This window comes from Hibiscus syriacus, unplaced genomic scaffold (assembly GCF_006381635.1).
Source record: "Hibiscus syriacus cultivar Baekdansim isolate YM2019G1 unplaced genomic scaffold, ASM638163v2 tig00112968_pilon, whole genome shotgun sequence".
In the NCBI taxonomy this organism is placed as follows: Eukaryota; Viridiplantae; Streptophyta; class Magnoliopsida; order Malvales; family Malvaceae; genus Hibiscus; species Hibiscus syriacus.
The window spans coordinates 150511-163593 of record NW_024063428.1 but is presented as its reverse complement, the minus strand read 5'-3'; the positions used below and the strand labels follow the sequence as shown (position 1 = coordinate 163593).

The 13083-nt window shown below is 35.4% G+C and overlaps 1 protein-coding gene across 1 annotated transcript; it reads left to right on the top strand.

Annotated features, from left to right (window-relative positions):
• Positions 1–11939: 11939 nt before the first annotated feature.
• Positions 11940–12443, top strand: LOC120184899 (anther-specific protein LAT52-like). The gene has a single exon (XM_039189258.1). The coding sequence runs from the start codon at positions 11940–11942 to the stop codon at positions 12441–12443; it is 504 nt and encodes a 167-aa protein (XP_039045189.1).
• Positions 12444–13083: the final 640 nt, after the last annotated feature.

The window sequence follows — 13083 nt, the reverse complement described above, 5'->3', positions numbered from 1 at the left end:
TCTAGAGAAACAATTCATAAATGAGAATAAGGAATTCTTAGCAGTATTGTCCTCCAATGTGTCTATGTGTGGTAAAGGAAAATTATCCTTCGGACTAGCTCTATTGAGATCTCTATAGTCAACATACATTCGGACCTTACTATCTTTCTTTGATATAGAGACAATATTTGCTACCCATTCAGGGTACTCGACCACTTTAAGAAACCCGACATCGAATTACTTTTTAACTTCTTCTTTGATCTTGAGTAGAATTTTAGGTTTCATTCTTCTCAACTTTTGTTGCACAGGCCTACATTATGGTCTTATTGGTAACTTGTGTACTACCAATTCTGTATCTAATCCTTGCATGTCTTCATATGACCAAGTAAATACATCATTGTATTCTTGCAGTAACTAAATCAAACTCTGTCGTCCTTTATCAGATAAAGTAGTGTCAATTTTCACCTCTTCTTTATCCATATCGAACCCTAAATTTAATATCTCAATAGGTTTTTTATGAGGCAGGATTTACTTATCCTCTTTTTCCACCATTTTTAATAGCTCGGGAAGTATCCCACATCTCTCACCATTATCATAACTCTCGACTTCCTCAGGACTCATGAGCTTCTCGAAGTCAATTTCCAGGTCAGTATCACCAGCATTCATGTTATTGATATTTAAATCCCTGAAAAGAAAATGAACAAGAATATATACATATAATCATAAAAATGTGCTTAAAATGATTGCTATATGGAACTAATGCATCTTTTATTGAAAAAGAAAAACACATAGTTTAACCCTTTGCACAAAATCAAACTATTACCCTAGGGTATAAGCAACAACGAAAGTTTTGGTGTATTACTCTGAAAAAAACTTGAAAACTACAGGTAATTCTTCCGCAATCCAATTATTTAACTCAAAGTCTGATGATACGGGGTAAATGCCCATAACTTTCTTTTCTACAGATTCACCGTCTGACATGACATTGATACTCATTTCTTTCAAAGTATTCTCAATAATCAGCCATTTGTTTTGCTGACTCTCTTGAAAAATGTGTCCTCCAGACACAAAGGTATTACTCAATGGTGGAAAAGACATTGGTTCCCATATGAGATCCTCTCCAGCTAACCTTGTCTTCCTCAATTCTTGATTCTTTCTAATACCCCCTTTGTTTCTCCTTTACAGTCGGTTGATATCCCAAACCAAATCGATCTTTCTTAGCGATAGGAAAAAATGGATCAATTGGTCCTTACAAATAACTTTGTAGCCCTTTTCCAGCTTTTGCTCCCTTTCGTAGGGTCAATCTGAGTCTCATTTTAGTGTAATTTGAAATTTTGGGTTTGGGCATCTTTTTTCCTTTGGCCACAAATATGGCCTTAACAATTTCCAACGATATGAAAGAGCACTCAATAGCTTCTTCCTTCAATTCAACATATGGAGAAGAGGTAGAGACTGAAGCAGTGATGTATTCTTCAGCATTAAGACATATCAGCCTTCCATCTATTACAAATTTTAACTTGTGGTGTAGTGTGGATGGAATTGCCCCTACTTGGTATAAGACTGATATAAGAGTTGGCAATTTGTGCAACTGTTCAACAATATTGTATTCACTGTGTTTGAGAAACTTCAGGAATTCTACAACTTCGTTTTCAGTCACTGGTTCATTGATGACAATTTAATCCTATTTCAGTTGTAATTCAACCTTATTCCCTTTATCAATCACAGCTTCCTTTTCAAGCTCCTTAGAATAACACTTCCACTTCTAGTAAAATTTCTGACCTCATCTACTTCTTTATTTCCTCCCATTTTTTCCTTCATTTTGCAATCATAATTCCACGACACTTGCTTGTCATCTTTATATGGGAACGAGGATGGAGTAGTGATAACCATCTTTGGATCTACTTTATCTGATACACAGGTACTTGATGTAATAATTAGAGGATAATTAGAGTTGTAGACCTCTCTAGATGATCCCTCAGAGGCACAAATATCCATTTCCTCTTTTTCTGGTATTTTCTTAAAAAATTCCATTTCCTTTTCATCCAAAATCTTTTGTACCAAAGCTAGAAAATCTGGACATTGTTGTATAACATGTCCTTCACAACAATGATAATGGCATATATTTCCATAGTTTAATCGTTTTGCTGACAGATTAGATTTCAATAGACCAACTTTGATCATTTGAGTCCGCACCTAAAACATATGTGATTTCACCTCATTGACTTTCCTTATGATCTTTTTTCATTTTTTCCTCTACAACGACATTAATTCCCGCTCCTGCGTGGTTTGGAAATAGATTTTGAGCCACATTCGGTTTCTCCTTATCACCAGAATTTATTATATTCTTTATTCTAAGGCTTTGAATGATTCTTTTGAATGCGATGCAGTTTTCAATAGAATGTCCATGAGCCCCTGCATGATATTTGCATTGCAAATTATCATCATACCACTTAGGATATGGAGGTTGTACATGTGATACATGATAGGGTGACAATAGATGTTTGTCATATAATATCTGGTATAACTCTTTGTACGTCATAGGATTTGGGTCAAACTAGAGCTTTTCTCTTTCTTCTTGCTTGGCAGAGTTTTGTGTAAAGGATCCAATATCTTGAGGATGAGACACCGTAATATTATTTGATTCATATTTTCTCACATTATTTGCCTCACTTTCCTTCTTTTTCATTAAGGCTTCTTGCTAGATTCACCACTCTCAAGTTTCCCACTTTTAACTGCCATTTCAATCATCTCACCTGTTGTGACTTTGTCGGCAAAGCTTTTAAAAGAATTCCCTATGAGGTAAGTAAAGAAAGGAGCTTTTAAAGTGTTTACAAAGAGTACATTTGTTCCTCTTCTTCCATGGGTGGATGTACCTGTACTGCTATGTCCCTCCATCTCTAGGCATAATGCCTGAAACTTTCATTGAATTTCTTTTCCATGTTTTGCAACACCATTCGATTAGGTTTTATATCCTTTACATGCTTGTATTGCTCAAGAAAAGATTTAGCTAAATCTTTCCAATATTTAATATAAGCTCTACTTAATTGGTTGTACCATCGAATGGCCGAACTTGTCAAGCTTTCTTGGAAACAATGAATCAGTAGTTGATCATTCTCTATATAACCCATAATTTTTCTGTAAAACATTATGATATGGGTAGAAGGACATTTCATGCCATCAAAATTTTAAAAATCTGGAATCTTGAACTTAGGTGGTAATACCAAATCGTGTACCAAACTCAACTATTTTGCTTCAATTCCATATATGCTAGAGCCTTCTTTCATGACCCTAACTTCTTCCATTAGTTGTTCCAATTGTTTGTTTGATTCTTTATTTTCTTCTTGATCAAAATCTGGAACATTTTCAACTTGTTGTTGGCTTATTGAAGAACTAGGTAAGTTTATGTTTACTCTTCCTGACTGGGTAATTGCTCCTGACTGGACCTTAACATGAGATGTTGCAAGGTATGGGGGGCATAAAGGTTCCTCAATTACTTGAGCCTTTTGGCGATCAACTCGTGGTGTAAAGCCTGGATGATACAAAGGTTTTTTAGTGAGAGTACCAATAACTGGGGTATTTACTTGGCCCATACTTCTCCTTTGTAACATACATGCAAATCTTTCCATCATATCATTCTGGGATTTTAGCATTTGTTCATACATTTCTTCATGTGCTTTATTAAAATTCTCTTGCATCTCAAGCTGAGTTTTTTCAATTTGAGTGATTTTATCGTTCATTACCCTTTTTCTGGTATTGTATGGATGCTTAGAGGTGTCCAATATTCTTCTAAAAAGAAAAAAAACCCTTTTAATAAAAATGGATGTTTTATTAATGAATATGCTCAAATGTAAAATGCTATATGAAAACAAAAAATGCTTATGCAAAAATATGCAAGATGAAAGGTGTTGATATTGGAATAATTCATTTATAACAGCTTTTATACTAAAACAAAGTTTTATTATAAAGATTTTAAACATAGTACAAATACAACATCACAGATACATCTAAGCAATTTCTCCTAACTGTTGTATATGCTCAAGTAACTCAAAAACCTTATGAGGTTATTCGATTTCTGGCTTTAATCCTTTACTTAAAGTGGTAGCCTCGTCAACCAAGTATTGCGCCACTCCTCGAGCTTGCTCCTAATATTTTGCAATAAGATCATCCCTTTGTTTGACTTTCCATTGGGCATGTTCCCAACGATAACGCCATTACAGAATTCCTTCATTAGGGGCGATAGGGAGTTGATTTGCCTTCCTCTAAAGATATTAGACCTTGGTTTCTAGTTCATTTACTTGCTTTCTCAGGCTTCTAACTTCCAAGTTGTTTTCTTGACTTTGCAATGTCATTTCCATCCTTAAGATCTTAGTTCTTAGTCTCTGATTTTGAGCTTGATTTTCCAGCAATCATTGCTCTAATGCTTTCTTTTCTTTGGAAAGTATCTTACCCTGATGTTTACATCGTTTAAGATCCTCTTTCTTTTCTTCCGCTTTCTTTTCAAGCTTGTAGATTCTTGTTTGCTTGAACTTTCTGTAATCTGAGTCTTTACCATATGTTGATAAGATGACTGGAGTCCTTGAAATCTAACATGAGTTGCTTTTCAACTTTTCTAACTTGATCTACTCGTCCTTTATGGATGTCTATCTTAATTCCCTTATGGTATACTTCCTCTTCTAATTTTTGCAGAGTTCTTCTCCATTGCTTCATTTCAATCTAAAAGTCCTGTCTTGCCAACTCTAATGGAGATGGTATAACTCTCAAATGTTCTTTGATAGGTTGAACATTCTCAAAATTAACCATTAGGAGGTTGTTGTTGACTCGTCTGATTCTCCATTGCTTGTATTCTTGTGAAGGCCTTTTACCGAAAGTGAACAAATTTACTCGATGAATCAATTTCCAGGCATCAACAATTCTTCGACTTTATCCTTGTACTGATCGCTTCTAAATGCAAACTCCGATTCAAACAAACCCGATGTTGCAGGAATAAACTATCTCGATCCATATTGTATGGAAACCATCAAAAGTGCATATCCTACAGAAACTCAAATGCCAGGCAAAGGAACCCAATCGTATTCTCCACATTTATACAGTATATTTAAAGAAGTATTCTAGGAGGCTCTCCATAATATGTCATTGTATTTGAGATTTTTGAAGATATTCTTCCATTTTTCTTCATCGTAATTTTCGGGCCATTCTCAAGAAAGGAAATCATGCAGGGGTGAAAAATCTTCCAGAAATACTCGGCCATGTGCTCTTTCCTCATGCTTAAGATGATTAAGAATCCATACCAACAACAAAGGTGCACAGCCTATAAAACGTCCCTCTCCTTCACGTCTGCAGGAATTTAAGGAACGAAATGTTTTAGCTAAAATAGCTGGTATTGGATCTATTTTCTTTTCCAATCTTTCAAACAGGTCCATAGCTGATATATCCAAAAGCCCCAAAATCTTTGAAAAATAATCAGCTCATAAATACCTAAGGCCAACATATCAATCTTATTTCTTTTGTATGGATGGCAATAGATTACTTCTCTCAGAGCAGTCCAAGTGATACATACACTATCACCCTTCTTTTTTTATATTTCTTGTGGCCCACTCATTCAGTCATTAAGAGTACTTTGTTCTTAAAATGAGCAGTATTAGGTGGCTTGATATATACCCTGTCTTCATGGTATCTCGGACAACGAATAAGAGCTTGATATTCTTCCATAGTAGGTGTTAAATCTACTTTGCCAAAGGTGAAGAAATTGTAGGCAGGGTTCCAAATTATGATAAAGCTCTGAACAAATGTCGGTCAATAGGGATGTCTAAGAGATAAGCAATGTCACCATATAACTGATAGAATAATCGCTTGTCAGTCATTTCCCATTTTCCCCAGATTTCTTTCAACTCATTCAGATTGTTTTGACGGACATTGATATGGGTATAGTCGATAAGGTCTGACACGTATCCTGGTGATAAGCTATTTCCCTTGATAAGTTAAGACTGCTCAGACCATCTTAGAACAACTGCATTATCTTCTACTTCATTTGGACCCTTTTTTCCATATTTCCTGCTTTCTATATAAAATCAATCATAAATCAACACCATGGTATGAAAATGCAAAATGCAGAATGAAAAAGCATAAAATTATTCAATAATATTTAGTCAAAAAATCCTATGCAAGCTAGTTCACATGCTTATTTGGAAAGAAAAACCGATCCGCATGATTTCTAGTTCGCATGCCTTTATTTGAAAAAAAATAACAATAAAAAGACTCAACAAGCTTTTCCTCGTGTGCTAATCTTACGAGACTCATTTGGGTTAAGCTTCACCTAGACTCAAGTTCTAGGTTCACTATATGTTGGGTTTTGGCTCTAAAGTAGAAAGGGTCGAGGAATTGTCTTTTGTTTGTGCCCCCTTGGGCTGCCAAGCCCTCAATCCTAGTTCATTACAGACTTTTGATCGAGTTCAATTCGAATGAACACACTTCCTTATATCCCATACGGAGGTGAAAACAACACGAGGGAGTAGTTTCTCATTCAGGATAAATAGGATAAGAGCGGGGTTTTAGCTCATGTCATGAATGTAGTGCTCAGTATGTGAGGAAAAGCATAAAAAGAATAAATTAATGTACATCATGTAAATTTATTCTAAAAACCTATAATTAAATCTGAAAACAAGAAAAAACAAGTTAGTACGAAATATAAAAATAATCAAGGATTAAAACAATATTAAAACAAATTTATGATTTTATTGCAAAGATAATTAATTATTAAACTTGTGGCTTGACTCTCTATAAAAGTCCCCAGCGTAGTCACCAAGCTGTCGAAACGTTTATTGCCCGGCGCGAAAAAAAAACAAATAGTACACCTAAGTGTAACTGTCTCGAAAAAAGTAAATATTTTTCTTCCTTGAATCAGATAAAACACTAATTTGAAGAGTCACCACCAATCATTTATTTAGGTGTGATTAGTCACCAAATATTATGTTATTTTAATAAAATTCCTAAGAATAATATTAAAATAACACAACAGGGGTCTTCTTACCAGAGAATGAGTTTGGGAGTTGGTTACGTATGGGAAGGATTAGCATCGCCATAATGCCCAAAATTGGTATCAGTGTTTATTAATTAAACGTCTTTGCAATAAATTGACAAATTTTTATTTAATTTAAATTTAAATCATATAAATAAAAATATTACTTAATATATTATTTATTATAAATAAAATAATCCTATATTTATTTAAAATATTAATATATTTAGTGAATAAATTATAAAATATCTAAATTAATGATCCTAATTCTACATATTATGAAATATATGGATTAATAGTATAATTTAATCATAAATACTAATACAATATTAAAATATAAGTTCTCTTTGCTAGAGAGAATCTCTTGCATCTCTCTAGATTTCCCTCGCCGGAGGAAAAACCGGCCATCGTCGACCACCATACGTTGGCACCGACACCCATCGCCGGCCACCACTCACGGTGGCCGAAAATTACCAAAATACATCAAAATAATCCTCTGTCCGTCCTAAAGTTGAATCCGGGAACCTTTACCCCTAAAAAGCCCTCAATCAAAGTAGATCTAAGATTTATACCTTCGAAGTTCGATCTCTCCGGCGACGCTTGGGCTCTCCGACGACAGTAGGGCTTTCCTCACACTCTCTCTCTCTTATACTTTACTGGTTTTGGTTACTGGGTATTTTCTTTATTGTTCCTCCTCTTTTTTTCTTTGCAGGTTTGACCCTATTTATAGGGTTCTTTGAGTCCATCTTTAGACCGGTTAATGGAGTGCACCCCGGAGAGTCGCTGGAGCTACGGTGGTCACTTACCCTAGGGGCAGTGATCTGTGTGGTGGATAGACTGGGTGCATTAGATGCACCCATATCTCTTTGATCCAGTGATGAGGTGGTGGCGTCATGGCAACTGCTGGTTGGACTGTTTGGAGGCGACGACGATGGGGGCATCATCACTTATGGCGGCGGCCGGAATAGCCCTAGGGTTGTAATGAAAACCCTAGGGTTCCTGCTGGTCACGTTTGGGGCTATTGGATCTCTCCAGATCTAACGATTAAGATCTGTTGCGATGCTGGAACATGTGTGAAACCCTAACCTAGCTTGGATCTGCTTCTCGGGCCTGTTGGGCTGCTCGGTTCAGATTTGGGTCTGAACCGAGTCCGGTGTACTGGATTGGTTGTAACATGGGCTTTGGGTTGTAATTTGTTTTGTATTTGGGCCTTCGGGTTGTTATTTGGCTTGTATTTGGGCCTTCGGTTGTTATTTGGCTTGTATTTGGGCCTTCGGGTTGTTATTTGGCTTGTATTTGGGCCTTCGGTTGTTATTTGGCTTGTATTTGGGCCTTCGGGTTGTAATTTGGCCTCTAAAATTATAATTATTAATTATAATAATATAATATTATAATAATAATATAATTATAAAGAAACCAAATTCGGACGAAAAGGACTGTCGATAGTAGATTATGATGCATGAGTTTATTAATGCCACCAAATGGATGGAGAATGAATGGAAACTGACTATTACTTTTATGTTTACATACGTTATAAGCAATGCTGTTGAGGCTTTAGCTTTTGGTTTTACATATTCTTGGCTTTGGTCTAATTTCAGCTTTATGAATGATTTCTGGGGATAGGATATATATATATATATATATATATACTTGAAAATTATTTGATTGTAGGACTTTTTAAAATATATTTTTCTTATATTTATATTAAGAATAAATTTTAGAAAATAAAAATTTTGACTAAAAATAAAAATAAGATAATTTTAAAGGATGACAAAAATTTATAATTTTTTCATCTCATATTAGAAAATGAATTATGAATTATGAAAAAGTCTGACTCCCATCTCATATTAGAAAATAAATTATGAAAAAGATCATATAATTATTTCAAGAAAATGACGTGTTTTTCCATTAACAATATTTTGGGTTGATTTATGCCATTTTTCTAAACCAATCACCGAAAAAAAAGTAACTTTCGGATGAACCAAACGAATCTATTTGTGTTCATCATTCCCCTACAATCACTCTAGAAAATACTAATTTCAGATAGTTCGTTTGAAATTATATAACCAATTATTGCGAGAACGAGTCTCCCTCTAAAGATTTCAAAAAGAAGTTAAAAACCTAAAGAAATGTTTGGTAATAAATTCTTCGTATTCAACAAGCACACCTTCCTCGTAGAATCATCGATGAATGTGACATAATATAATGAGCCTGCAAGAGATGGAACTGGAGATGGTCACCATACATCAGTATGAACCAACTCTAACCTTTCTGCCTTGGGTGTCTTGTCAATCTTTGCAAAGCTGACTTTCTTTTGTTTGCCAAAGATGCAATCCTCGCATAGTCCGACATCTACATTCTTTAGATCCAACATCTTCCTTTTTGATAAAAGTGTCTTCATCCCTTTCTCGCTCATATGGCCAAGTCTTTGGTACCATAGGTTTGATTTTCCATCAGCATCTACTGCAGCAATGATATTCTCTAAATTTGAGGTTACATAAATAATACCAGTCTTCTTACCACGAGCAATGACGAGTGCTCCTTTGGTAATCTTCCATTCACAGCCTGAAAAGGTTGTACTATATCCTTCTACATCAAGCTGTCCTACATAAATCAAATTTCTTTTGAGGCTAGGAATATGTCTCACTCCTGTTAGCTTCCAGGTGGACTGGTTTGGCAGCTTTAATCGAATGTCTCCTTTTCGACGATCTTCACGGTTTTCATCATCACTAGATGAACCTTCCCAAAATCACCACTGACATAGTTCTCCATGATTTCTCGGTATGGGGTGGAGTGGAAAGATGCCCCTGAATCCAAGATCCATGATTCAATCGGACTATCGACGCTTAGAATCATGGCATCACCTGTCTCCTCTATCATGTTGGCAGAATCCTGTGCGTCGGTATCTTTCTTCAGTGCTCGACAATCTCTTTTAAAGTGACCCTTCTTGCCACAATTATAACATGTAAAATCTTTCTTTCCCATTCTGGATTTTCCCCGTCTGGATTTTGATCTGCGATGATTTGAATTTCTCCCTCTAGACTCTGTGTGCAAGGCTGAGGAGGTTGATTCTTCACCCGATTCTCTTCGTCGAATTTCTTCACTCGATACCAGATCCCGAACATCGTCGAATTTTAATTTGTTGTTTCCCAACGAGCTGCTGATTGCTGTAACAGTAGCATTCCAACTGTCTGGTAGAGATGATAAGAGAATTAAACCTCGAACTTCATCATCGAATTCATTTCCACTGAACACAACTGGGTTGTGATTGTGTTGAGTTTATTTAGGTGTTGTGCCACCGATGCCCCTTCCGTCATCCGCAAATTGAATAATCACCTCATCAAATGAACTTTGTTTAAGGCTGATGGCTTCTCATACATACTGGAGAGAGCCGCCATAAGACCTGCCGTGGTCTTTTCCTTTGCTATGTTGAAAGCAACATTTCGGGACAACGTCAGTCGGATAACTATGAGGGCTTGTCTGTCGAGAAGAGTCCAGTCTTCATTCTTCATGCCCTCTGGTTGCTTTCATGAGATAGGTTGATATAGATTTTTCTGGTATAGAAAACCTTCAATATGCATCTTCCAAAAGCCAAAGTCCGCACCATCGAACTTTTCAATTTTCACCTTCCATTTGTCTGCAACCATCGCTCCCACTCAAATCTGGCTTCATTTGGATCGTTTCTGACAATTATTGCGAACCACTGTGTATTAGAACACCTCAGTCGACAAATTCGTATCGCCGACAAAATTTTACTATTCATGAGATTCACTATTCACGTGAATAGTACTGAATAGTAACCTCACAAAAAATTTGACAAAATTCACAACCAAAAGCTCTGATTACCAGTTGTTGGGAAATAAACGAGTAACAAGTAATTTCTCTATAACCAGATTAGTGAGAATGCGAAATAAAATCGGAAAAATAATACCCGAAAATGATAATGGAGTTCAGCCAATTATGCTTACGCTCCGGACTGCTGCAGATCTTTTACTAAGAGAAAAAATTTACAGGTGTTTACAAAACACTCACTACTCACAAGAAAGCTCTCTAGTATTGGGAGAAAGAAAATGATTTGGGATGATTATGAAGCTAAATGAGCTAGGGTATTTATAGTTGAAGCTTAGGGACTAATCTTGTAAATACACTAAAAATGCTACTAAAGTTACAAGTGGATTATGATGCAGTGTGTTTATTAATGCCCTCAAATGGATGGAGAATGAATGGAAACTGATGATTACTTTTATGTTTAAATACGTTATAAGTAATGCTGTTGAGGCTTTAGCTTTTGGTTTTACATATTGTTGGCTTTGGGGTAATTTCAGCTTTATGAGTGATTTCTGGGGATAGGATATATATATATATATATACTTGAAAATTATTTGATTGTAGGACTTTTTAAAATATCTTTTTCTTATATTTATATTAAGAATAAATTTTAGAAAATAATAATGGAAATTTTGAACTATGAAAAAAGAAGAAGATAATTTTAAAGAATGACAAAAGAATTTATAATTTTTTTCATCTCATATTAGAAAATGAATTATGAATTATGAAAAAGTCTGATTCCCATATCATATTAGAAAATGAATTATGAAAAAGAAATTATAATTATTTCAAGAAAATGACGTGTTTTTCCATTAAACAATATTTTGGGTTGATTTATGGCATTTTTCTACACCAATCACCGGGGAAAAAAAGTAACTTTCTGATGAACCAAACGAATCTATTTGTGTTCATCATTCCCCTATAATCACTCTATAAAATACTAATTTCAGATAGTTCCGTTTGAAATTATATAACCAATTATTGCGAGAAGAACGAGTCTCCCTCTAAAGATTTCCAAAAGAAGTTCAAAACCTAAAGAAATGTTTGGTAATAAATTCTTCATATTCAACAAGCTCAGTTAAACCCAATCAGAAAATTGAGAAGAAAAGAAAATAAAATGGCAAAAGCATCGCTGATGGCTCTGGTTTTAAAGGCAGTCTGCATTTCGTGTCTCAGTAGCTTCGCCCTTGCCGCTGAGAAATTAAATGTAGTGGGCAAAGTCTACTGTGACACTTGCCGCGTTGAGTTCGAAACCAAACTCAGCGAACCTATTTCAGGTGCAACGGTGAAGTTGGAATGCAAGAAGGAAAAGGACGATGCGGTGACCTTCAGTCGAGAGGCAGTCACCAATGCGACGGGTGGATACAACATCCCGGTGGAGGGCGACCACGACGAAGAGATATGCTCGGTGAGGGTGGACAAGAGTCCTCGGCCAGACTGCAATGAAAGGATGGAAGCGTGGGAAAAATCTCGGGTGGAGCTGAGCGGCAATGATGGCTTAGCTGACCCTACCAGAACTGCCAACAATCTTGGGTTCAAGAAGAAGGAAGCTCTTCCTGGTTGCACTCAAGTTCTTAAAGAGATGGGCTTTCCTATGGGAAAGGTTGAGCCAGTACCATGACCTACATCAACAAATCCCATAACACCCTCCCTGCAAATCCTTTCATTGCATCTTTAGAATGTAACTTACTACCACTTTAATAAATTTCTACGCATTTCTATCTTCTTATTCCCCACGAATGAAAATTTGTTTTTTTAATATAGGGTAAATTATACTATTGATCACTCAATTATTTAACCCTTTTATTTATACCATCGATCTTTCAATTTTATCAATCAGACCACTAACTATTTAATTGTATTCAATCAAATCACTAGCCGTTAACATTTAATGGACATTGTGATGTGGCTATTAAAACATTTGATATAATTACACATCTAGTCACTGTTACTTACATATTATATTAATTTGATCCTAATTTTAATAAATTAAAATAAATTTTAATCATCGAATCAGATGAAACCACATGTTATAATCCAATTGGAGGATTAATTATATTACAATTTATTTTTAATTGGAAAGAAAATATTTGTGCAGCAAATGAATATTGGGAGTTCAAACCTGGAAACCATTGCTGATGGGGGGAGAGCTCAACCGCTGAGCCAACTTTCTTTTTTGGCTCCAAGGATAACAATATAAGGTGTATATATTCCGTATTACAGTGTAAATTCTTAATATTTTATATAATTTAATTTAAATT

Bases quoted from the DNA above. Each gene is read 5' to 3' on its own strand.
- LOC120184899 (XM_039189258.1), top strand. From the start codon at position 11,940: ATGGCAAAAGCATCGCTGATGGCTCTGGTTTTAAAGGCAGTCTGCATT.